Source organism: Polistes canadensis, unplaced genomic scaffold, assembly GCF_001313835.1.
Source record: "Polistes canadensis isolate GaletaPanama2010 unplaced genomic scaffold, ASM131383v1 scaffold_13, whole genome shotgun sequence".
NCBI classification, from domain to species: Eukaryota; Metazoa; Arthropoda; class Insecta; order Hymenoptera; family Vespidae; genus Polistes; species Polistes canadensis.
The window spans coordinates 125818-149875 of record NW_014569560.1 but is presented as its reverse complement, the minus strand read 5'-3'; the positions used below and the strand labels follow the sequence as shown (position 1 = coordinate 149875).

The window sequence follows — 24058 nt, the reverse complement described above, 5'->3', positions numbered from 1 at the left end:
AAAAAGAAATGAAAAAGAAAAAAACAAGAGAAAAGGATGAATATGAAATTCTAATGTTTTAAAATTCCGTGCGCATAATCCAACGGAACATATGTGAGCTCGAATAAATAATATTAAATGACATGCTTCAACTTGCAAATTGTCATTATGTTCCCGAGATACTATGGGAATTTCCCCAATTCTCAAACCGTTAAAGCGTAACGTAAGAATTTAAACGTTTTACTTGCAAATTATTCGATTCCCTGACGTTATCAAGTTGAAAATAATTTTTCTAATTAACGATACCTACTTTCTTGTTTTTTTTTCCAATAATTATATATACATACATGATCCGTGAATTTTGTTTTAACACCTGGATATTAAATTGTTATACTGATATAATTTGTAACTAATATCGTGCAAAATATTTATTCTCTGCGATAATACAATATTTTTGATATTAAATATTGAATAATTTGTTCCAGTTATAGAATTAATTATTTAATCGGATACTAACAAAGCCAGTCTATGTTTGAAAATAATTAAGATTTATACCATAAATAATTTCATTCTATTGTAAAAATAATCCCAACTTCTCGAATATATAGCATCTTGAAAAACAAATTATTTAAATAAAAAAATAAGTTAATCAGTTTAATCATAAGTTATTAAGTTTAATCATAATCGGAACGTGTGTTAGATTTCATTTTGTCAGAACCAAAATGTTTCTTTTTCAAATTTTCAATTATCTCTCCCTCTCTCTCTCTCTCTAACAGAGGGTTAAAAATTTACAAAAAATAAAAAGGAAAACAAAATAAAAAATTAGACTTTTATATATATATATATATATATATATATAGATTAACATTTTTCTTGATAAGATTAAATCGATTAACAACGATTGTTTTTAGTAAAAGATGAACGAGCAAGAAAGTCGGGATGCATCATCCTTCCTCTTGTAATCGAATCACCGACATCATTTCTCCTACCATCCTCACGGGACTTCTTCCTACGCCAAAATTCCGAATCCGTTTTATCGATCGTCTTCGTCTTCGTCTTCGTCGTTGTAGTCGTAGTCATAGTCGTCGTAGTTGTCGTAGTCGTTGAGGTTGGCTTTTGAACGACTTGGACTTTCTCGATGGAACGAAGTTCCTCTTTCGACATGGACAAAGCGACACGAATGATCTCTATCATTTTCTCCGAAGATTCTGGCCCTTCCTCTTCAACTTTTTCCTCATCCTCTTGTCCCTTTTTCCATCTCGGCAACATCTTACTCGAATCATCGATCGACTCGTATCCCATTTTAGAATTTATTTTATCGATTTCTTTCGAATTCCTTAAACTTTCCTCCTCCCCCTCCTCTTCCCCCTCCTCCTCCTCCTCCTCCTCCTCGTCCTCGTGAGAATCTTCGTTATCATAAATATATTCGTTTAATGATTCCTTTACATTTTCTTTATCATTATTCTTATTCTCCTTTTTCTTCTGCATCTTTCCCATTTCCGCTTGATGTTGCATCAAAGTCGTTTTATCGATAACGTAGGTAGCATTAGTTACCTGACTCTTCAAGGACGTCGTACTACTACTACTACTACTACTACTACTATTAGTCAGTCTTACTAAACCATTCGTTGGATTTTCGAAATCCGAATGATTGTTCTTTTCCTTTCGAAATGTTCTCGATGTTGAATTTCCGATCATTTGTTCATTTACTTCTTCTTCTTCTTCTTTTTCTTCTTCATCTACTACTTCTTCTTCTTCTTCTAAGTTTCGTGACGATGAACGCAAAGAGATAGTATCATTTTCCATAGTCGAATCATTTTGAGATATTTCTTGTTCATCAATTTCTAACTCGTTTTTGGTTTTAGATGAAAATACAATTGTCCTCAAGAGAGTTGTCAAATCAACGATAAGATTTTGAATGTAAGAGAGCATCGGTGTGTCACCTTCCTCTTCGCTGATCCTAGCGCAAATCCTCAATTCCTCCAAGGCCTCGGAAAATCTACCGAGTTTAACCAATGCCTGAGCGCGTAAGAGTTTACCGTGAAGGATCCATTTATTCGAGACGATATCTTCAGCAATTTCCAAAGTACGGGTACCTGTATTAAACGCTTTCATAAATTGACCAGTTTCCAAATAACAACGTCCAATTTCATGATTAATCCAAGCACTTATAACAGGTTCTAAATTTAAATTTTTGGATAAGTGTTCCCATGCTTTAGCTGCCGCATCCAAATGATCGAAACTCAAATGTACCTTGCCCAACGTTACCAATGCTTGCGACATTAATATACAATCTTTGCTCATTTTTGCCGAATATATCATTTTAGCGACGTAATTTACCGCTCTGTCGTGTCTACCTAACATCACCTGTGTCAAGGCCAAATAACGATGAGCTTCTATCTCGTATCTCTTAGTTTCTTCGATTCCATTAGAAATTGTTAACAATTCTTTAGCGTATTTCATGGTAGAGTTAACGTTACCCGAATGAAAAGCTGTTTCTAATTTATTCAAACTCGTGTCTGCCATCATTTTCATACGATTTAATAAAACGTTAGATCGCGTCAAACGTAATCTTGATATACTCGTGTTCGTTGACGATGATCCCTTCCATAAGTTTTGATGCTCGTCGAAGTAACTGAATTCAATATAAATTATTAGTAAATATTACGTAATGTGTATCTTAGTTTTTTCTTCTTTTTTTTTTTCTTCTTTTTTTTTCGAATAAATAATAATCAATTACGCGAGACACGCGTGATACACGTTAGAATTTCAAACTAATTCCGGGATATGAAATATTAACGCGTTCACTGTCGATCTGCCGTTGCATAAATCAGGAGTATATATACTTAGATCAATTTTTCAAGAGGAATATTCATGAAGTATATCTTCACCGTTATGTCAGACGCGAATCTACATTATGGTCGATACTTCCTTAAGAAATACTTGTTAGATTTTTTAAAAATGATACGTGTAAAGTAGTTTACTTTAATATTAAATTTTTCTCTTTTTTTTTTTTCTTTTTTCCCTTTTTATCTTCTTCTTCTTTTCTTCTTTTAAAAAACGAATTTACATTATAGGCATAGTTTTTTTTTTTTTTATTCACGCAGTCTCGCGTAAATATTATTTCAGATTTTCAGTCATTCTCAAGAGAGACAGTGAACGCGTTATTTGATAAAGTAATTAAAGTTGAGTAATAAATTAAAATTGTATTTTGTTTTTTTCTATATTCAAATAAACCAACACTTTGTTATATATAATTTTCATCAAATTCTTATTAGAAGATGGTAAATAATTCAAGTAGTATACTATTTATTATAGTAATTTATATGTCATTTATTATAAAAAAAAAATATTAAAAATCTCTAATAAAATATATATATATATATTATTTCAAATAATTTCTCTAATCATTTATAACGATACACTTTGTAAGTGTTGTTTATTTAAATATAACAAAATAGTTAATATTTCAAATAATATTAGTGTTAAATCAAGAAAATATTCTTTTCTAATTCTAATAAGTTGTTAAACGTTTTCGACAAATATATAGGTATGTGAACTATAAAACTTCTTAGAAATTACCTTAGAACTTGGTTAACAGAAGTGAAATCTGGAGACTGTCTGAGAACATTAGATGCTTTAATGGCTGCCGCTTCGGGGCAAAGTGCGATCGTCAGTTCCGAATCATGATTCGTTTTCGACATGAACTTTCGCAAACGTTTCGATGGATTTTGCCATGAGTTAATCATAGTTGCCGTTCGCCTAACTGCCGCATTATGACTACCATCCCTGGGACAAACGTTTGCTGCTCTATGATACAATACCAATGCAGTCTCGTAATTCCCTCTGTAATTATAGTAATTAAACATTTCATTATACTCAATTAAATCATTCCCTATATATATGTTATTGTATCAATTAATCAATTAATCACGTGACTTTTCTTTATTGGAAATATTAAAACAGGAATAGGTGACAATATTGTTAACATTTCATTCATGATTTTACAAGACAATATTCTAATATTTATTTAATATTTCATTATTTCAATATAATATAGATGAAAAAGTTCAATTGGATCATTTGAAATACACGCGGTATATAATACAAGGTGTCCAAGGTTTTTTTTCCCCTTATCAAACGACGTCAACAACAACAATTTCTTATAATAATTTGTTATAAATAAAAAAGAAAAAATAGTGAATAAAAATGAACGTTTGATCGTACTTTTGATATAATTGATCAGCTTCTTGATGCAAAGCTTGGGCAAATTTTCGATCTTTTCCAATGAAATTGCTTGTAGTAGTATTGTTATTGGTAATTTGCATAGTTTTACGTGCACGATTTATCGCACGTTCGACAGCCTTTTTCGTTTCCTCGATGTTACCAAATTCATCTTTAATCTCATCGTCAGTCAGTATAGTTACGGATCTCGTTTTCGTTTTAGTACTTATCAACGTCGACGTCATCTTATATTTCCATTATCATATTGAAGAAGAAAGAGGAACTTTCATGCTTAAAACAAGTTAGAAGTGAAGCCTAACAAGTTAAACGTTTAGACTCAACCTAGAAACCGTTTTCTTCATAGATAAATTTCAAACGTTAAGTAAGTCTTTTGTTTATCACGTTTAACCAAGATAAGATGATTATCGATATAAATCGAAAATCTAAAAATTGAATTCGATCGAACGAACGACCAGTTGGATGATGAATAAATTATGCGAAATACACCACACGAACGGAAGTCTTGAAATTTTCTCAAAAAAAAATTTCCCCGATTAATGAATAAATAATACAAATTTGTCTATAGATATCTTTTATTTACACAATTAGTTAAACGAATAATTATTATTAAAACAATAGAAATAAATTCTTAAAAACGAACGAACGCTTAAGTTGAATATTTAGTTCGATTAAAGGTCATCGCAATTATTAACACAAATAATAACGCTACGTTTACAGAATACAATTTGAATATTCGAGAAACTGTGAAGGGGTTGAGGGGTTTAGGGGTGGGGGAATCAGAAGTATGATATAACACAAATAAAAAAAAAGAACAATGTGAAATTCGCGGAATAGGAAAATCCAATTTTGTTGTACGGTAGTATTATACGTGTTGTGTCGTCATGTGATGTTCATTCGTAATCTTGAAAATCTAGGAAACCGGGTCTTTCTTTTGACGGAGCGTATTGAGCAAGCAAAGCTTGCCTTGCTTCCTTTTCAGGATTCTTCGGAGGACTCGGCAATATCGTATTCCGTTTGCAGGAAAACTTGAATTTACGGTCGACTGGTTTACAACCAGGCATTACGGAAAGTCTACGTTTCGCTGGTACTACTTCCATACTGCGAAAAAGAAAATCCACGTTGTTCTTCAATTCTTCTGGCATAAGTTCGAGTATGAGCTTTTGCCTAGCTGCGATACTGTCCGTTGTTATCGTCATCCTTTCCAAATCCAACTCGTCGACTATATTCAAAGCTCTGGTGTAAAAATCTACCTGTTGAATTTTAGAAACAAAACAAAATAAAAAAAACAACTTTACCAAATTGATTTGACTCTTTTATCAGGATATACTTTGACACGAGTATGTAGATCGATAATAACAAAAATTGTTAATTATTATAAACATTTCAAATTACACGTTGTTTAAAATATCATTTTAAAAAAATGCATCGATAGTAATGCGTTAAAGTATTAACAAAGAACACATTTTTCTCGTGAATAAATGTGTTGGATGATTCAAATTAGTAGAAATGTTTTAATTAGCGAATTTTAAATTGAACATAGAGAATATTCAAATGTACCAGATAATCGATTCCAAGCTTTTTAGCTGTAGCAATGGCAGCAACTGCAGCCTCTTTAGCATCGTTCCGATTGTTTTGAGAGAACTCGACTAGCATAGTCATGTGGGTGGCATTTAGTATCCATTGTTCGTTCTTAGCTTCTATTGCTGAGTCACGTGACTTCTTGGCATAATATCTAGCAAGATCGTAACGACCCAATTGTATGAGAAATTTGGAAAAATCGTGAAACAACCATGCTAATTCCAATGGTTCGGATGCCATAGCCAATCTACGTCGAAACGTTTGAAGTTCATTTTTACGCGTTGTTATCTTCACCCACGCTAATTCTCTTTCCCTCGGCAATCGTGCAACGCGTTCTAATAAATGATGTTTCAAATATCTCATCTTAGTTTCTTCGTCATTAAAACGCATTAAATTTCTCGTATCTATGTAAACCCACGCGATCATTTTGTAAAGTACGTTCAAACATTTCTGTTTTAACGGAAACATCTTGCTCGAGTACGAATCGAATTTGTCCTTTATGCGATTGACGTATCTAAAGTCAAAGGTGAGGTAGGAGGTAATTTTATATCGATTCAAAATATAATCATTTTATTTTAATTGTATTCTCTTATAGAGAGAACCTTTTCAAACAATTTACTTTGTCATATATTATGAAAAATATAAATGTATGTTTATATGTGTGTGTGTGTGTGTATATAGGAAAAGGATCTATCGTCGTTGAGTTCATTGAGCATTTGTCAATTATTTTGAAACAATATGCAAGATATTTCGTTATCAATTAAACGTCGTCACCTCTGACATTACGTTGCATCTTTATTGTATCAGTCACATGCTTGCTACGTGTGGGAAATGGCAAGACTGAACAAATATAATATTGATCGTCGAATGTACCTAAGCACGCGGGTGTTTGCTTCAACGTATGAATAATAGATCGATAAAATGTAACACGAAGTGTGTTGCAATGATATCATTTTAATCGTTATTATTTAAATATTTCATACGAATCTCCCTTTCTCTTGAAAATATCTGATTAAATACTATTATTTGCGAAAGTGTGTTTCAAAAATTGGAATGAATATTTTCTATGTAAAAATAAAATTACATTGCATTGTGAAATATAAAAATACCTGAAAAATGTTGGATAATCTCTGTTCATTCTAGCGGCGTGCAAGCTTCGTAATAAAAAATCTGCAAGCACTATTAGATTGTATCTCTTCAATTTCTTTTCATTTTCAAGCATAACTCTGTGACCAATCGTTCGAGCATCCCTAGCGAACAACATTACGTAAATTGGCCAACTGGTACGAATGATACTTTGACGGAATTTGGTCTTTCGCAAACTTCTTTCAGCGTGATATTGCAATAGCTTAGTCGATTCTTTGTTTGGCGACTCCAAGAGTTGTTTATCTTGGGCCAATCGTTCACGAAATTCCTTTTCGGAAGCTATTAAACCTAAATAAATCTTAGCAATGACATTTTGAAGCTTTGCCTTGTATGCTTCTTCTTGAGCAACTGGATCATTCACCTTGAACTTTGATTGATCCTCATCGATACCTAATTGTCGTCGATAAATCAATTACTTAAACTCTCAATAACTCTTCTTCTTCTTATTCTTTTTATTCAATCATTTTTTGTTCGTTGACATTTAACCCTTTCGTTATTGCATACTTTGACACGAGTATTGTTCCATGTAAATTTGTTCGTACAATACGACCCCTATGTGGTTCGATAAAACTAGTAACGAAAGGGTTAATATTATCAATTTTCAATATTTATTAAATTAATTAATGTTTAATAATTATAAACATAATAAATTTTTGTTTCGAGAATAAATTCTTTTAATAAGTTATAATATTTACAATAGTGTGTAATGCGCGTGAACAAAAATATATATTTTCTTTAATTGAAAATTATTCTATAAAGTTCTATATATATCTAATTTATATTAGTATTTTTAATTAAAAAAAATATTACCTCGACCTGACCGATTCGATGATTCGAAGATTACTATGCAACTTTATCGTTCGATTTCGTATCGACAAAAAAAAAAATGAAAAAAATGAAAAATAAAAAGTAGTAATAAGAACAACTAATGAAAATTCAATCGTCGCTTGAAATAAGATATCGAATATTTGAATATAAAATAGGGATCTCGAAGTATCTCTTTTTTTATTTTATATTCTCTCACCTTCGAACTCGTCTGTTTCCAATTTGAGCTTTTCGATCAATACTTCACGATATTCTTGCAACTTTTGGATCCAAGGTAAAAGACGTTCCAAAGCGTCCGGTACAGTGTTCTGACCAACACAAGTTTCTATTGTTTCATTGGCTCGATAAATGCTCAATTCGAAGGGCATCCTACGTTGCCGGAAACCATTGTAAGCATGGACCAAACTATAGCAAAATTCTCCCATTCGATATAACGTATCGACTCTCATTTCCTTTACGTGATAATTGTTTGGATCTTTGAAATATATTTTCATTAAATCAATCACACTTTATAAAATAAATAATTAATTATTAAACATTTGTTATAATCCTTTGGTTAAATATATGGGTTAATCAGTAGGTAATAAATATAAATTATTAATAAAAACACAATATATATGTTTATTCGATACTGAAATTTAATTATATTTGTAATGATAAAAATATTTATAAAAAAAACTATACATCAAGCGTATAGAAATATTTAACTCTTATATTATTATATATAAGAATTATTATTAATTATGTATTTATAATAACAATAATAATAATAATAATACATTTGTATGTATAATTATATAATATAATAGATATATACGCGTTTTCATACCTAATACCATACATCTTTCAGCCAATTGAGCAGCGTCGACGTATTTTGTAAAATTAAACTGAGCTTTGCTAAGTCCGAGAAGCGTCCTTACGTCATCCTCATCCAATTTCATAGCCTTTTCATAATAAGTTACTGCTTCGAGATTCTTGTCTATGGTTGTAAAACGACGAGCCCATTCTCTGTAAAGAATTTTCTCCTGAAATATTTCCGGTGGCTCGTCCTTCTTACGTTTTTGCATTCCAATACCTTGCGGCATTTTCTAAACGTCGATTACAAATACACATTTGTTATTATATAAACAAAAATTTCCTACGATTTTTTTTCAATCGTTACTAACCTATTTTTCTTTTTACTTTTTTTTATTAAACCTTAAAAAGAGAGAAAAAAAAATGTGGGGGGAGGAAGAAGCGAATAAAATGATTTCGATATTTCTACCAACGAATTTTAATATTTCACTAATTCTATTTACAATCAATTCTTTTTCAATTATTTTACATTTTTATTTTTTTTTCAAATTACTGTAATTTTGTGTTCGTCGACCTACGAATGGTCAGGTCGTTGACCAACGTCAAGAAAAGAAAAAAAAAGAAAAAAAAGTCGACAGAAAGCGCTAATTTCATTTCCATCCGAAAATCGTGTGGCGCGTGATTATTTCGCAAATTAAAGGAAAACAAAAAAAAATAGAAATACCTATAAAAAAGAAGAGATAGAGAGAGAGAATAATCTAAAAAAAAAAAACAGAAATTCCGTACGAACAAGCACCCTATCGCTTTTATGATTTGAACTAAAAATAATCCTTTGCAATAGGTAGCAATTAATACCACAAAGGCGGATCCACGTTATATATATATGTACGTAGGAATACTTTTCAAAATGAAATCCGATTAAATTCTCGGACGAGTGAAAACGCGAGCAGCACGTAGAAAAGAGAATTTGAGGTTGTAAAATAGTCCTTATATAATATTACAAGTTTCTCGCGATTTTCCGTGCTTTCAAATGAATGATACTTTTCAAAGGTCGTCCATATTATAATTTACCCTTCCCTTTCTCTTTTCATTTTTCTCATTTTTCATTTTAAACAAAAACGAAAGAGAAAAAAAATAGAAGAAAAAAAAATAGAAGAAAAAAAAAATCAAAGAACGTATCCTTTCGTAGAAAAACTTTCTCGAATCTTTGTGGTGTAGTATTCAACAATTTTTAAGATCATTTCTCTTTACATCGTATACTACATTTATTCGTTACTTTTAATCAAAAGGAAAAAGAGAAAAAGATACTTGTCGTTATTAACAAAAAAAATATGAAAATTCTTATAATCTTGAACTTTTTCGTTACGGTATATTTTGAAGGACATGTGGGTCGATAGTAACGAAAGGGTTAAAAATGAACACTGGATTTACGGAGTGAAACAATTTGACTCATTTAAAATTGTTCTCTGCTACACATATATTAAATTTAAATATTATTTTTTGTTTAAATATATATATGTTGATTTTTACTACCTTAATGAAATATACGTAAATATAAATTCCTCCCTTTTACTTACTTCTTCATTTAAATAATGTTCGTAAGCCTTTAAAAAAATAGCGAACAAAATCTAATGTTAAATCTAATGGTTTTTTTTAAATACACGTATTTATAATTATTAAAAATTCTTTCACGATGATTACAATTTTGGTGACAAATTCTACATAGCATTTTTTTGTTTTTTCTTGCAGGAAAGAAAAAAAAAGAATCGAAGAAACGTTATATCTGAGATAAGCTTGAAGGAGGTAACACGAATTGAAATCATCGAGATGCGGTGATGGCTTTACTTTACAGATTCGTGCAACTGCCAGATCGCAGCGGCACGCGGGTATTTTCATTCGTCGTTACCCGAAGTGTCGTACGCGATCCAGAAAGGGATGTTACCAGCAAAGAATTAGTTTGTGGCTTCCAAAGATGGGCGGTAGCATTTTCACGGGGAGACAAGGTAAGTAAAAATATATATTTCATTATTCTTAACACACACACACATATACACATATAATCGTCAGAGATTTTTTGTTTTTAAATGAAACACCGATGGACGTTCAAATTCGTTTGATCAAATTTCATATAAAACGAATTCAAATGTATCTTCCTTTGAATACATCTCGCGAAATAATAACCACTTGCAAATGAATTTACACTTTTATCACCTTCTTTAACTCTACTAAATATAGCAATTTATATTCCGTATTACGTAATACAGCTCGGATAAATTTGATGACTCTTATTATTCTAAGAATAAATTTGATCCTTCTTTGGTAATTGTCCGGTATTCATTCGTTTACGTGTATACGTATATTCTCAAGCTTACGACGCATCGTAAACATTTCGAATTTCATTATTATACACTACGAGTCCGTATTTACATTTTCACCGATGATAAAATACACGCCACGAAAGAGAAATATATCATTTCGTTTAGGATTAATTTCTAAATTTGTTTTCATGTATTTCTCAGGTATTAGGCGTATACCTGGTATGGCGCGGTGCATCGCGGAATCTACGAGTTTACGTCGATTTCACGTTCACTTTGTTGAATCGTGAACATTTCTCAATGAACGAGGGTTTTTCTGGGAAACGAGTGAAATTCACTTACGAATTGCCAGCCCAAGGCAACCGCAACTACATACCAGTATCCGACCTCTATTCACGTAACTTTGCCGATACCAACGGCGAATTCCAGTTGGAGTTGTCAATGGCGAACGTACGTACGGTATACATGACGGAACTTAGAATGCCAACTGGGGTCTTCTCGACTGGTCAACCGAAGTCAAATAAACTTGAGACCGATTGCTTTACCTTCGGTGGTTTTGACTGGAGTGTCGTTATCTATCCTTATGGGAATAAAGAAGCTGAGGGTTACCGGGGCCAGGATCACGTAAGTGTCTATTTGATGAGACTCACGGGATTCGATCATCGGTGCAGAGTAAAATACAGCGTAGCATTGGGCGAGGGTGATCGTAGAGTTGACTCTGGCCAAATAGAAGATCTCTCGAATGCCGAAGGTTACGGATTTGGATGGCATCCGCGTTACAAATGGTCGGATGTCGCGCATAAAGGTGTACTCAGAGTTTGCCTTGAAATGGTCGAGGCAAGAACGATCTGCGAGGTGGCCGTGCAAGCTCTAGGTCCGTCTGTATTGTCACCTACACCTTGTTACGATCGTGACAAACAAGCATGGGTCGTTAGAGCCGATCTTCATTCGGAAACGGTCAGACTCCATTTGGTTTATAAAGACATCAATCACGTACCGCGAAATCATTTGAGGTAAGTTTTAGATTTCGTATATCATATATATAAAACAAACAGAAATATCTTTTATATCATTTCTTATTTTTTTTCTTTTGTTTACAAAACTCACGCGTTATCCTATTTTTTTGTCCAGATACGTGAATTGGTCGGCATATTTACTAAGAGGCGAGGAACCCGACACGGCTGCTATCTGTCTACCGGGTGCACCCTTCAGCCGTTATTACGCTCAAGAATCCGCGGACGAGGGTATCATCATGGAAACGAATTTGGATACTAACGAGATCAAGGACAATCATTGTCCATTCCTCACGGACAAGAAACAATTGAGGATCAGACTGGAATGGAACGAGAGTCATTTGTTATTCCAAGCGACTTATCACAAATACGACGACGTCTGTCGTATTCACAATCAACAGATGAGACGTGAAATAGCATCACTTCAGGCTGAAAATTATACGTTAGAGAGACAATTGTTCAGCTATCAAAAGAGTCTCGCGTTTGCGCAAGCGCAACAACAGCAACAACAAAAGCAACAACAGCAACAGCAGCAACAACAACAACAACAACAGCAGCAACAACAACAGGGTCAACAACGGCATACCGGTCACCCGACGCATTTTGAGAGATCAGCATCGACCGATACTGAATACGCCTGACAAGTGGATCTTGCCAACGAATCGGAAAGTGGCAGCTGTAGGCGACAATTGCCGGTAATCCAAGAAAACGATCGTAGGGTCCACCAGAATCTCGTAAGATTGATGGATCGTCGTTTGAGTAACGTCCAATTGCAACAACATCTTTACGAATCTTACGAACACCAGTCGCAATTTCGTAACAACAGCGAATCATCGCCTAAACACAGCATCGATCGATCCGATGAACATCGACGCAGCATCGTTCAACAACCAAAAAGATCGAGCATTGGTCGTTCCGATAGCCCATCCGATCGTGGCACCGACATATACCAGGCTTATTATATGGGTTACGTCGGACAAACGGCTCATAAACGTCGCAGGACCACTTTGTGGGAAACTCTGACAGGATTAGTTTGTTCCTTGGGTGCTTTAGCCACCAGGGCCGCAAAAATGGCCGCCAGACGTGGGGATCCTCTTTGAAATAATCAATCCGAGGATTGATTTCGAGTCGTATTTAATATTAATTAACTCGTTATTCAAATTTTGAACTGATGTTCGAGAATACATGCACAGAGAAACATAACATAGTTTTATGATTTTAAATAATAAAATGAAATGAGATAGAACGGTCTTATTGTACGTGGAGTTATAATTAACTTAAAACGTGAAACACGTAGTAGAATTTAAATAACAACAATAACAACAACAACAACAAAAACAGGAAAATGTACGTAGAATGGAGAAAAAGGGAAAGAATAAAGAGGGGGGAAAAAAAAGTGGCATTTCCCCGCGTTTTACACGCTACATTATAATACACAAAATACAACTCTATCTACTTGTCAATTTACCGAAGAAGAAGAAACAAAATAAAAAAAAAGTAACCTATTTTCCTCTAAAGACTTTTTTCACCTATTGTGTATGTATGTACGTCGCTGGCGAGGACAACGTATAAGAGAGAAAAATTGAAAAAAAAAAAGAAAAAAGAAAAACAAAAAAAAAAAAGAAGAATAAAACCCCACAAACCAACACACACACACACACACAGCGTCGAAATAATATTATATTATATATAACGAAAAATACACTATACTAGAGTACTTACGCATACAACACACAGACACACACGCACACATATACGTTGTACTTATATAAATATTATAATATACCGTCGTGTACACATTTGGAATGAATTTAAACAAACGAAAAGAAAAGAGCTTGAAGATTCAGATCGAACAAAATTGAGACGACGGGTTGATCGATCGTAAGAAAATCATGAAAATGAATAAAAATATTATTGAAAGTTCCGACTTTTTCGATCAGGGTAAAAAAAAAAAAAAACAAAGAAATACGAGAAGGATAATCAAAAAACAACGTACGCCAACTGAAAATTATAATTAACAATTGTAATTATTTCCTTTTAAACGCGAATTCAGAAACGTGGAAGAAGAAATTATCGATCGATCTTGCCGATTATCATCAAATCCTAGACGATCGAAGTAAAATATTTCAAGAAGAAGAAATACACAACCAACAATATTACCAATAAGAAAAAAAAAGGAAACAGAGGAAAAAAATAAAAAAAAAAAGGAAAACAGAAAAAGAAGAAAAAAATATATGAAGAAACTTATTTTTCGAAAAGTTCTCAGAGAGAGAAAGATTTCGCTATCGTGCGTAAAAAAGAAGAAAAAATAACACAGGAAAGAAAGGAAGGAAAGAAGGAAGAAAAGAAAAGAACACAATTTCAACAAGATTATTATTATTAAAAAAGAAAAAAAAACGCTATCCTCGTGTCGCATGTTCGTTACCTAATTTTGCTCTGTGTCGCCTCAACAACAATCCTTCGTCCCCCTTCACCCTAATCCCTGTCCGTCCCCTCCCATACGAGTATATTCTTGGAATGTTCTAAATATTCACGTGAAATCTCCAATGCGAATTTGATTAAACGGAACGAGCTCATAACAAAACCGATGCTCGTGATAAATGCATGCACACACACGTACACACATACATACATACATACATACTCCCATACACCCACACGCATACACCTCATACATAACAAACACGCGTGAATACATATGTGTGATTTTCCTTGTCTCTCTGATTTGCTCGAAACGGAAAGAGCGTTTAACGTGTCTAATTAAAATTTAATCTCATCTGCGGTGAATGACGCAAAAGTTAGTTGCATGGATGATGATTATTCGTTGTGTCGAAAAGCCCGAAGGGTGTGTGCTCGTTGCTTGCGTGTCGCGTCGTCGTTTAGCTCAATCAAAAACGAGAGAGGGAAGCTTTTATTATTATCGAAACCACGAAGAAACAAAAACAACTATTTATCGATTCGATTTTCGTGTCTTTGAACAAAATATCTTCTTGGTATTGTATAATCTTCGGCAGAGGCGAAATAAGAAATTCTCGATTCTTCTTCTTCTTCTTCTTCTTATTCTTCTTCTTCTTCTTCTACATCTTATCTTCCGACGACTATTCTTCTTCTTCTTCTTCTTCTTCTTCTTTCCAATTTCGCGAACAACAACTAACTTTCCTTCTTAGATTCTTCTTTCGGATCCTATTTAAAAAAGAAAAAAAGAAAAAAGAAAAAAAGATATGACTTTCCAAAAATCTTTTCAATATAATTCGCGCAAAATATTTAAAAAGAAAATAAGAAAAAGAAAACAAAAAAAGATGAACATTTTTAAAATAGCGTCCTCGTCGTGTTAACAATATCTTTCATCTTTCTTCTTATCACGTTTAGTTTGATATTGTTAACGAAAATAATAATAATAATAATAATAATAGAAGAATGCACACACGCACACATACACATACATACAGACACACACACACATAACAACAACAAAATAATAAATAAATTAATTACATTAAAGCACGCGTTTCTTTGATAACGTGTCTCTGATAAATACGGAACAATCAAAAAGTACGCTAAAAAACCACTACCACTCATTAAACTCGCTCAAACATATATATACACATACATATTACATAATACTTACATTTATAATCGTACCTGTGCGAACGACGTGTTACGTATATACCTAAATTCGTGTACGTGTAAATTATGTTGCATTGTCAACAGAATGAATATATGAGTATAAACAAACAATCTTGGTATAGAAGTAACATGCGATCGATGATACATCACATTCCACCGAACAAAACTGTTTTACACGTATGCATACATACATACATACATATATATATGAGTTTCAAAGGGAAATTGAAGACAGTTAATAAATTTGATGAACAATTTATTTGACCTTGTTGAACGTTTCGTCCCTTACTAGGGACTTCCTCAGCAACTTGATCACTTAGTTCAATTATCATAACAGGACACACTGATAGAGGACATCATAATACAGAAGATACTTAGATTATTAAACACTAGTCTAGATAGAATTCAGTATATGATTACGTATGACGAGATAAGGTGTTTTTAGGATTAAATTATATTATAATATGTTAAGTTTTATTGTATTGTATGACTCTGAAAATAAGATAATATGTATTGACGCGTGAACTAAGTGATCAAGTTGCTGAGGAAGTCCCCAGTAAGGGAGGAAACGTTCAACAAGGTCAAATAAATTGTTCATCAAATTTATTAACTGTATTCAATTTCCCTTTGAAACTCATATATATTAATATACTGTTGGGACAAGAATATTGATAATTAAATACATACATATGTTCTATGTTGTCCTAGAAAAAAAAAAAAGAAAAAAAAAGCAAAAAAACATACACACTGGGCCAGATTTAAATCGTCGTATTTCATGCGACATGCACGCGTGTGTATATGCCCTGTTTGTCGTCGGGCGTTCAGCTCTTTACATTTATCAATCCATGAAAAAAAAAAATTATCCATGAAAAAAAAAAAAAAAAGAAAAAAAAAAAGAAAGAAAAATATCCATGAAATGTAACTCACCTCGCCGAAATCGTTTGAACGTACCGTCACGGATAAGAACTGTTCACCCAACTACTACTATCCCATACAATACTATTTTGTAACAAAATATTCCCATCGAGCTATCGTCTTTTGAGGTTTGATGATGATATACATATCTTTTTTCTTGCTTTTAATAATTTTGAATCCTTTCGTTAGAACCCACACACGCTTTGATACGAGTATCGAAATTTGTGATACAACCCTTATATGGGTCGGTAGGTCGTTCAAATTGTCGAAACCTTTACATGAACGACCCGTATATGGGTTGTGTTAGTAACGAAAGGATTATTTTTGTATTCGTTTTTGTTTTGTTTCTCTTCTTCTTCTTCTTCTTCTTCTTCTTCCAAAAACAATGATTTTTGAGAGCGACCAGATTGTTTAGTTAATAAAATATATCCTCCTATCTATCTCTCTTGTTATATCACCACGAGCGAAACGGATCGTTGACAATAAAAGTTCGATTTCGTCCAAAAGAATTCTACTTTTTCGATGTTCTCTGTATCGGTACTTTCAAACATGGTCCAATCCAATTGTAATCGTTACAGATCTCGGTTAGGATATAACATATACATATATATATATTGTACCAAACGCATCCTTCTCTGAATTATCGGAGCGTGTACACTTTGTATATACGTTTATTACAGAAATTAGAAAAGGGAGGATAAAGAAAGAAAGAAGGAAAGAAAGAAAGAAAGAAAGGACAGACAGAGATAGAGAAAAAGGGAGAGAAATAAACAAAAAAAATTTTGATGTAATGGGATTGTTAAGAGAGTTTAGAAAAAAAACAAAAAAAGATAAAAAAAGAAAAAGAAAAAGACAGAGGAAAGAAAGATAATACTTGCGATGCTTCGTTAAATAATATTCGTATTTGTAACGAGGAGTTTTTCTTTCCGTGTACATTTCTTGAGAAATGTGAAACGTTTCCTCCTATTATTTATTTCTTTGACAGTGACTTCAATTATTATCATAAAAAATATCCATGACAAAACCTTGCATTAAGTATTTTGTTGCATCGAGAATACAAATATCTCTTTTTTTGTTGAATATTATATCTCGGTGAAAGATATAGAAAAAAAAAAAGAAATAAAATAATGAACAAATGGTTTAATAAATTTCATTAGACGTTAAATAATAATATTTTCTAATGGATAATACAATTAAAAAATTGATTCATTGAGTAATGAAAATATGTTCGATCGAAGACTCCTCGAACTATAATACGAAAAATTCGAATAAATCGACCCTACATAAGAAAATCAAATTTTCGGGAATTCTAATGAAAAAAGGACTGATATGATGAAGTATTCGCGTTAAAAGGAACAAAACAACCTGCAACAAAAAAAAAAAAAGAAGAAAACTCAACAACAAAATATATGGAGAGATATCCTAAATTTTTCCTACAAAACACTTAAAGAGATATATATATAAAAAAAAAAAAGAAAAGAAAAGAAAAGAAAAGAAAAAAAAAAGAATAAAAAGCTTCGTCGTTCGTATTTACTTATACTCACAATTTCTGATGCATCTTTTTTCTTTGTACGAGAAAAAAAAAGAAAATCTAATATATATTTGCCCCCTTTTTTCAAAGTAAATTCTCAGGAATTTCCAAAAGAAAGAAAAATAATATTCTAAGAGAATAATCTTTGTAAACGTGTTGTACACACCGTCGTTCCCCGTCGTGAGAGATAGCGTTGTCGTTCGTTATAATTTATTTGACTGAATAGAAAAAGCATGTGCTAAAAACATAATCTATAAATATTTCATGCTGATAAAGTAACAAACAGGAACGATAAGCAAATCGGAATGGAAAGAATGAATGTTTCAGAATTTTAACTATCAATCTTGCATAAAATTAATGAGACAGAATCGCAAATAAATAGGTCTTGCACAACGCGTGTTATTTATTGGTTAAAAATATAAAATTATCACGGCTCGATTGTAACACTTTAAAATGACGATTAATATTTATAAGGACGTAAAATTCCTTAAAAAAAAAAAAAATGAAAAAAAGAAAATGAACGAACGACGACGATATTTCAACGCAGTACGAGGAAGCTTCTAACATCACTGTTATATTCTCTATCATTTCTTTACAGCCTATCGTTGCCGGAACTCCTTTCAATTAAAAGATGTATGTTCGTACTTTTAAGCACACTATGTATAGCACACCTTTGCTACCTTTTTTCGTGTGTGTTGCGCTGTCAAATCTCCGTGCATAACAACACACACACACTCTCTCAACAGTTTTGAGAACATATACTAATGTACTTAAACCATCTGTGAGTCTGCCTCGTCTTTTATAAAATTCTTGCTATATTCAACTGTATTCGTGTTCTTTAATCTCCTTTAGATCACAAATGTTACTTTTGTTTTTTATAATAAAAAGAAATAATTTAAACGCGTGTTAAAATACGCGTGAAACATTTTTTTTTTTTTTTTATTTATTTAAATCTACATAAGAAAAATGTAACTCACATCAGTTTAATTTGTACAATGCAGTTGTACGTTGATAATTATTGATTTTTTAAATTAAAATTTAAATATTTAAAGAACGCATGATTTCGTCTCTCCATCGAATACGCCATGCTATCTAAACATTCGAATTTGAATTTAAAAAATCAATGAAAGACGCATACGTCATTCGTTTTATTTCATGGAAACGCTCACTTATATTTTTTCCTATTTTCATGATAACCTGGAAATATCGTTCTCGATAAAATTAAAGAAGTTTCGCTTCAAAAATTCAATTTAAGATACGACCGATGTAAGTAAGTATATATATATATATATATACATGTAATTATAAATACCTACGTATATATTTATTTCGATTAATTTAAAAAAAAACCAACCATATCTTTTTTCGACACGCCATTACGACGCAACGAAGTGGGTGGGGGATTGGTAGAAATTCGCGCATGCGCAGAACCTTGTAAATACACGCGCATCGTCGCAAGCGACAGTCGCGTTACGAGCATCGTATCGTCGAGTAATCGGAATTAAGGTTAGATTCATTTTTATTAAATTCCTCACCGCAAAAAAAATTTGTTTGATTTTTTTCGACGCAATCTATTATGTTTATATCAAACAGCGAACATTTCGTAACACGTATCGTTAAAAATTGAAATATTTATCAGTGTTAAGTAATATATTATGCTTTATTCACCAACGTCTTATGGCCTAATTACTCTCGTACACGTTCGACAATATTTTTCTTAAAACGTGTGTGATTTGATTTTATAAAAAGACTATCGATAATTTAATCGAACAATTTATATATTAATTGTTAAGAATATAAGACAATATTTAAGCGATCGTTATATCGTAAGAAATCAGAAGAATTGCATGTATGGAATTTAAGTGAACTTGCAAGTAAGTCATTTAATTGTTAAGAGGAAAAAGAAAATTGATTCTTCTTAAAACGAAATTATATTTAACTATCAATTTTACATTTTAAGAGGTTACAAAATGTTGACGAAAAAATTAAGCAACAGAAGAATAGTGGTCGATATTCTTGTTCTATTATTTGGTATTGGTGCATGGATCGGTATAAATGGCATTTATGTGCAATTACCACTTTTAATAAATACTGCACCGGAAGGATGGAATTTACCAGCATATATGGTGATGCTAGTACAATTTGCTAATTTAGGGCCAATTTTATACACATTATATATAAAGTAAGCATCATTAAAGATTATGTAAGAATCGTATTAAAATAATATTTCTTTTAATTTGCTTAAGTCAATGTGTATATTCTGTTTTAGGTATACCGCATGGGCATATGATAAGATAATCATATATGGAATGTTAATTGCAGCAGCAATATCTACTTTCGTTTTAGCATTTGTCTACAGTCAAACGTCGGTAATATTGGGAACTATGCATTCGACTGCACTTTTATCTCTAATGTTTGTGACAGCTATCGTTGGATGTACAAGTTCAGTTCTTTTCATGCCTTACATGAGGAATTATCGTGAAATTTATTTAGTATCCTATCTTGTAGGAGAAGGCCTTAGCGGGTTTATACCCAGTATTGTTGCATTGGTTCAGGGTGTCGGTGGAAATCCTGAATGTAGAAATGTTACTAAAGAAGGATCTACGGATTTAAAGTTTGAAGCTTTTTATCCAGAGCCCAGATTCTCTACTCAAATATTTTTCATGTTCGTAGGCGTATTATTATTCTTAAGTTTTCTATCTTTTCTCGGATTAAATAAATTAATGGTAGCTATAGGCGAAAGGGTTAAACTTCCGTCGAGTATGGAAACACTGCCAACGGATACCAAAGCACCACCGAGTTACAAAACTAATTCAGGCTGGACTATGTCCAAACACACATATTATTATTTGTTAAGTATGATGGCACTTGTTTGTTTTCTCGGTCATGGTACTCTTCCTAGCATTCAGTCATACTCTTGTTTACCTTACGGAAATGTAGGGTATCATTTAACAGTAACGTTAGCTTCTATGGCTGGTCCATTAGCTATGTGTTTAGGTTTCGTTATCAAGTCTCCAAAAATCAGTCTTCTTAACGGACTAATGGGATTGATTATCATTCTCTCTTGTTTCGTCTTATTTTTAGCTGTTAAATCACCCAATCCTCCTTTACAGCATACGTGGATGGGTGAACTATTAGTTGTAGTTTCTTGGATATTAGTCAATGGTTTAATAGGATTTATTAAAATGGGTATCACCACTTTGTTCAGACCAGATCCGGGTAGAGGTTTATATTATACTGGCGTTGCTACACAAATCGGTTCTTTAATAGGTGCAATAACGACGTTCGTTTTAGTCAATCATGCAAAAATCTTTGTTTCGTATTCGCCATGTGATGCCGTTCATTGACTCTTGTTCTAATAATTATTTTAAAGAAATGATAGCCATATTTTAAGTGATGTTCCTACCAATAGTACTTAATCAAGTATTAAAAAAGACAGTATCTTTGAAATTTTGGGAAAAAGAAAAATGACAATGAACGCTTGTCAAGTGCAGATAATTAGTTAAATAAATAGACATTATTCAGAATCATACAGCGACGGTTAATTAATTAATTAATTAAATAAATAAATAAATAAATAATAGTTGTCGTGTGTACAAGCATTTAGTTAATTTTAGTAGATTTGTACAGCTGGCCTTGTACGTTATCTACGTAATATACACAATATCTAAAGATTCTATACATTCGTGTATTTAATGAAATTAATGTTGATTTAGGGATAACATTATCGTATTCAAATTTTTCTCATATGCGACTGTTATATCTATCAGATATAAAACTGTTTTTATCTGATAAATTTGAATTATTAAATCGGTCAAACTATGCAAACTAACTCATGTTAAAATTTTATTTATCAGTATACAGTCAGGATATAATTGCGTGAAAGTACAGTAAGTAATTACTTCATCAGATATATAGAATGCAATCACATTTTGCAATATTTTTCTTTCGCAATATTAATTAGAGATTTTTACTTTTATTTTTATTGATATGTTTATTTATGATTTAACTTTGCATAGGTATTATTCGTCGCTAAGAAAGGGTTAACTGCAATCCAAATTGATACAAGATTTCTACAGAAAATGACAGCATTTAACCTCAAGGGATATTTAAAAAATAGACATGGCATTGTACTACATTTACTGGTCGTTCTCTTTGGTATATCTGCTTGGATAGGTGTTAATGGAATATTTGTGCAATTGCCAATACTCATTAATTGTTCTCCTGAAGGTTCAGCTTTACCAACTTATATAGTAATAGCGATACAAATGGCTAACGTGGGACCAATAATATATATGTTTTTTCAACAAATGCAATTTAAAGTTAATGAATTTTTTTGTATATTAGGAGTACTTATCGTAGGAAATATTTCTATGGCACTTTTAGTATTTTTTTATAATAAAACTGTCGTCTTATATAATTCGGAGTATAGTTTGGCTTTATTTATTTTAACATTTTTTACTGCACTTGTTGGGTGTTTTAGTTCTGTATTATTTATGCCTTATCTTCGCAATTTTGACAAAACTTATATGATATCATATTTCATCGGAGAAGGATTAAGCGGCGTGTTGCCAAGTTCAGTAGCATTGATACAAAATATCGGAGGGAATACAGAATATTTCACAAATAGTAACATCACGTCTATAGAAATTGTTTCTAATTTAAACTTTACTCCGTTATATTATTTTCTATTTATCTTTATAGTTTTACTCTTATCTCTTATTGCATTTGTAATATTACAATATTCCTCATTTGTTCAAGATATCAAAGAAAATTCTAAGGAGAATGAGAGTAGTCGAGATAAAATACAAGCTACACGTTACAATGTTAAAAATAAGCCTATTTCCATTGTCGATAAGTTATGTTTAGAGAATGAACTAACGGTTGAACATCATGATGAAAGAAAAGAAGCAAGGTGTCTTAATATACATTATAAAATGTCTCTCTATAAAAAGGCATACTTACTTATTTTAATGAGTTCTCTTTGTTTCTTCGGTAATGGATTTTTACCTAGCATACAATCGTACTCTTGTTTACCGTACGGATATATAACATATCAATTATCTATTACTTTAGTGCAATTTGCTAATCCAATAGCATGTATTATTACATTTTTTATTATACCAGCAAATATAAATATCATTCATTCTTTATCCGCAATAACATTTATATTTTGTATTTATGTTACTTACGTAGCATTGATGTCACCTTTCGTACCGCTGCAAGAATCTAAAATTGGTATAATAATTATATTAATATCGTGGACTATTCTGATAGGTATTATTTCTTATACAAAACTCGTTATTATCTCAATATTTAGACAGATACAAAAAGTTAATATTCTATTTTATGTTGGCATTATTATGCAGGCAGGTTCTGCAAGTGGAGCAATTATTTCTTTTACTCTAATCAATTTTACAGATTTTTTCCGGGCATAAAGAAAGACAAAATAAATTAATATATTTTATTCTTAAATTCTCTCAAATTATTTATCATTTTTACATTTTCTTTTTCTAGATATTTAAAGTAAAAAGAGAAAGATAGAGACAATAAAAATATTAAATAAATAAAAAATATATAGAATATATTTTTAATGTATTAAGAAAGACACAAATATTTTAGTGACGTATATATTAATAAAATTTATATATGTCTATAGAAATGAAATGTAATCAACAAATTAAAATAATTCAATGTTTAGAACGCTTTAATTAACTTGATCATTTTGAAGACAAACATAGTATTTTAATTGTCGACAATTAGATATGACGTTTGTGAAAGTTTTAGGCTAACATTTACAGGGATTAGAAAGATATAAATCGTGTTGTTAATTTAATTTAAAATGATTGTATATTTTAAATATAATCTTGCAACAACGATATTATAATTTTTATTGTTTTTATCAATTAATTAGTACACGCCTATTGTTAATTATATTTATATAGATACAATTTTATTGAAAATAAAAAAAGAGATATAAAAAACAATTCAATGATGGAATTTAAATTTATAAGGTTTATAATTAGCAAAAAATAAATAATTGTAGATGAAAATAAATTTGTATTATTTTCTTAATGAACATTAAAAAA

At 31.7% G+C, this 24058-nt stretch overlaps 5 protein-coding genes across 5 annotated transcripts in view; 3 read left to right on the top strand and 2 right to left on the bottom strand.

Annotated features, from left to right (window-relative positions):
• The window catches only part of LOC106793347, an 82830-nt gene extending 69594 nt beyond the window's left edge, over positions 1-13236 (top strand). The window contains exons 2-4 of the mRNA XM_014760210.1: positions 10318-10571; positions 11088-11896; positions 12015-13236. Coding sequence (XP_014615696.1) covers positions 10404-10571; positions 11088-11896; positions 12015-12537 — 1500 coding nt within the window. The 5' untranslated portion in view covers positions 10318-10403 and the 3' untranslated portion in view covers positions 12538-13236. The remainder of the gene's footprint in view (positions 1-10317; positions 10572-11087; positions 11897-12014) is intronic.
• On the bottom strand, positions 1423-4448 carry LOC106793306 (tetratricopeptide repeat protein 25-like; the record flags this gene model as incomplete). Its single annotated transcript, XM_014760114.1, has 3 exons — positions 4207-4448; positions 3562-3825; positions 1423-2614 (listed from the first exon to the last, which is right to left on the bottom strand). Coding segments are annotated over exons 1-3 (1698 nt in total), but the record flags the coding sequence as incomplete, so codon positions are not given.
• Positions 4985-9444, bottom strand: LOC106793305 (tetratricopeptide repeat protein 25-like). Its single transcript, XM_014760113.1, has 5 exons — positions 8603-9444; positions 7973-8248; positions 6912-7338; positions 5782-6316; positions 4985-5474 (listed from the first exon to the last, which is right to left on the bottom strand). The coding sequence occupies exons 1-5, from the start codon at positions 8856-8858 to the stop codon at positions 5115-5117; spliced, it is 1854 nt and encodes a 617-aa protein (XP_014615599.1). The 5' UTR covers positions 8859-9444; the 3' UTR covers positions 4985-5114.
• Positions 13237-19414: 6178 nt separating the features above from the next.
• Positions 19415-21513, top strand: LOC106793393 (solute carrier family 52, riboflavin transporter, member 3-A-like). Its single transcript, XM_014760289.1, has 3 exons — positions 19415-19843; positions 19930-20151; positions 20239-21513. Exons 2-3 carry the CDS (start codon positions 19940-19942, stop codon positions 21314-21316), a joined length of 1290 nt encoding a protein of 429 aa, XP_014615775.1. The 5' UTR covers positions 19415-19843; positions 19930-19939; the 3' UTR covers positions 21317-21513.
• Positions 21514-21971: 458 nt separating this feature from the next.
• On the top strand, positions 21972-23629 carry LOC106793392 (solute carrier family 52, riboflavin transporter, member 3-A-like). The gene has a single exon (XM_014760288.1). It carries the CDS (start codon positions 22052-22054, stop codon positions 23405-23407), a length of 1356 nt encoding a protein of 451 aa, XP_014615774.1. The 5' UTR covers positions 21972-22051; the 3' UTR covers positions 23408-23629.
• The last annotated feature ends 429 nt before the right edge of the window (positions 23630-24058 follow it).

Excerpts from the sequence above, each read along its gene's own strand:
- LOC106793305 (XM_014760113.1), bottom strand. The coding sequence starts at position 8,858 with ATGCCGCAAGGTATTGGAATGCAAAAACGTAAGAAGGACGAGCCACCG. Across the intron at positions 8,249-8,602 it reads TGAAAGATGTATGGTATTAG|ATCCAAACAATTATCACGTA; the intron begins GTATGAAAACGC and ends TATATTTCAAAG. Across the intron at positions 6,317-6,911 it reads GATTATCCAACATTTTTCAG|ATACGTCAATCGCATAAAGG; the intron begins GTATTTTTATAT and ends CTTTGACTTTAG.
- LOC106793392 (XM_014760288.1), top strand. The coding sequence starts at position 22,052 with ATGACAGCATTTAACCTCAAGGGATATTTAAAAAATAGACATGGCATT.
- LOC106793393 (XM_014760289.1), top strand. The coding sequence starts at position 19,940 with ATGTTGACGAAAAAATTAAGCAACAGAAGAATAGTGGTCGATATTCTT. Across the intron at positions 20,152-20,238 it reads TTATACACATTATATATAAA|GTATACCGCATGGGCATATG; the intron begins GTAAGCATCATT and ends ATTCTGTTTTAG.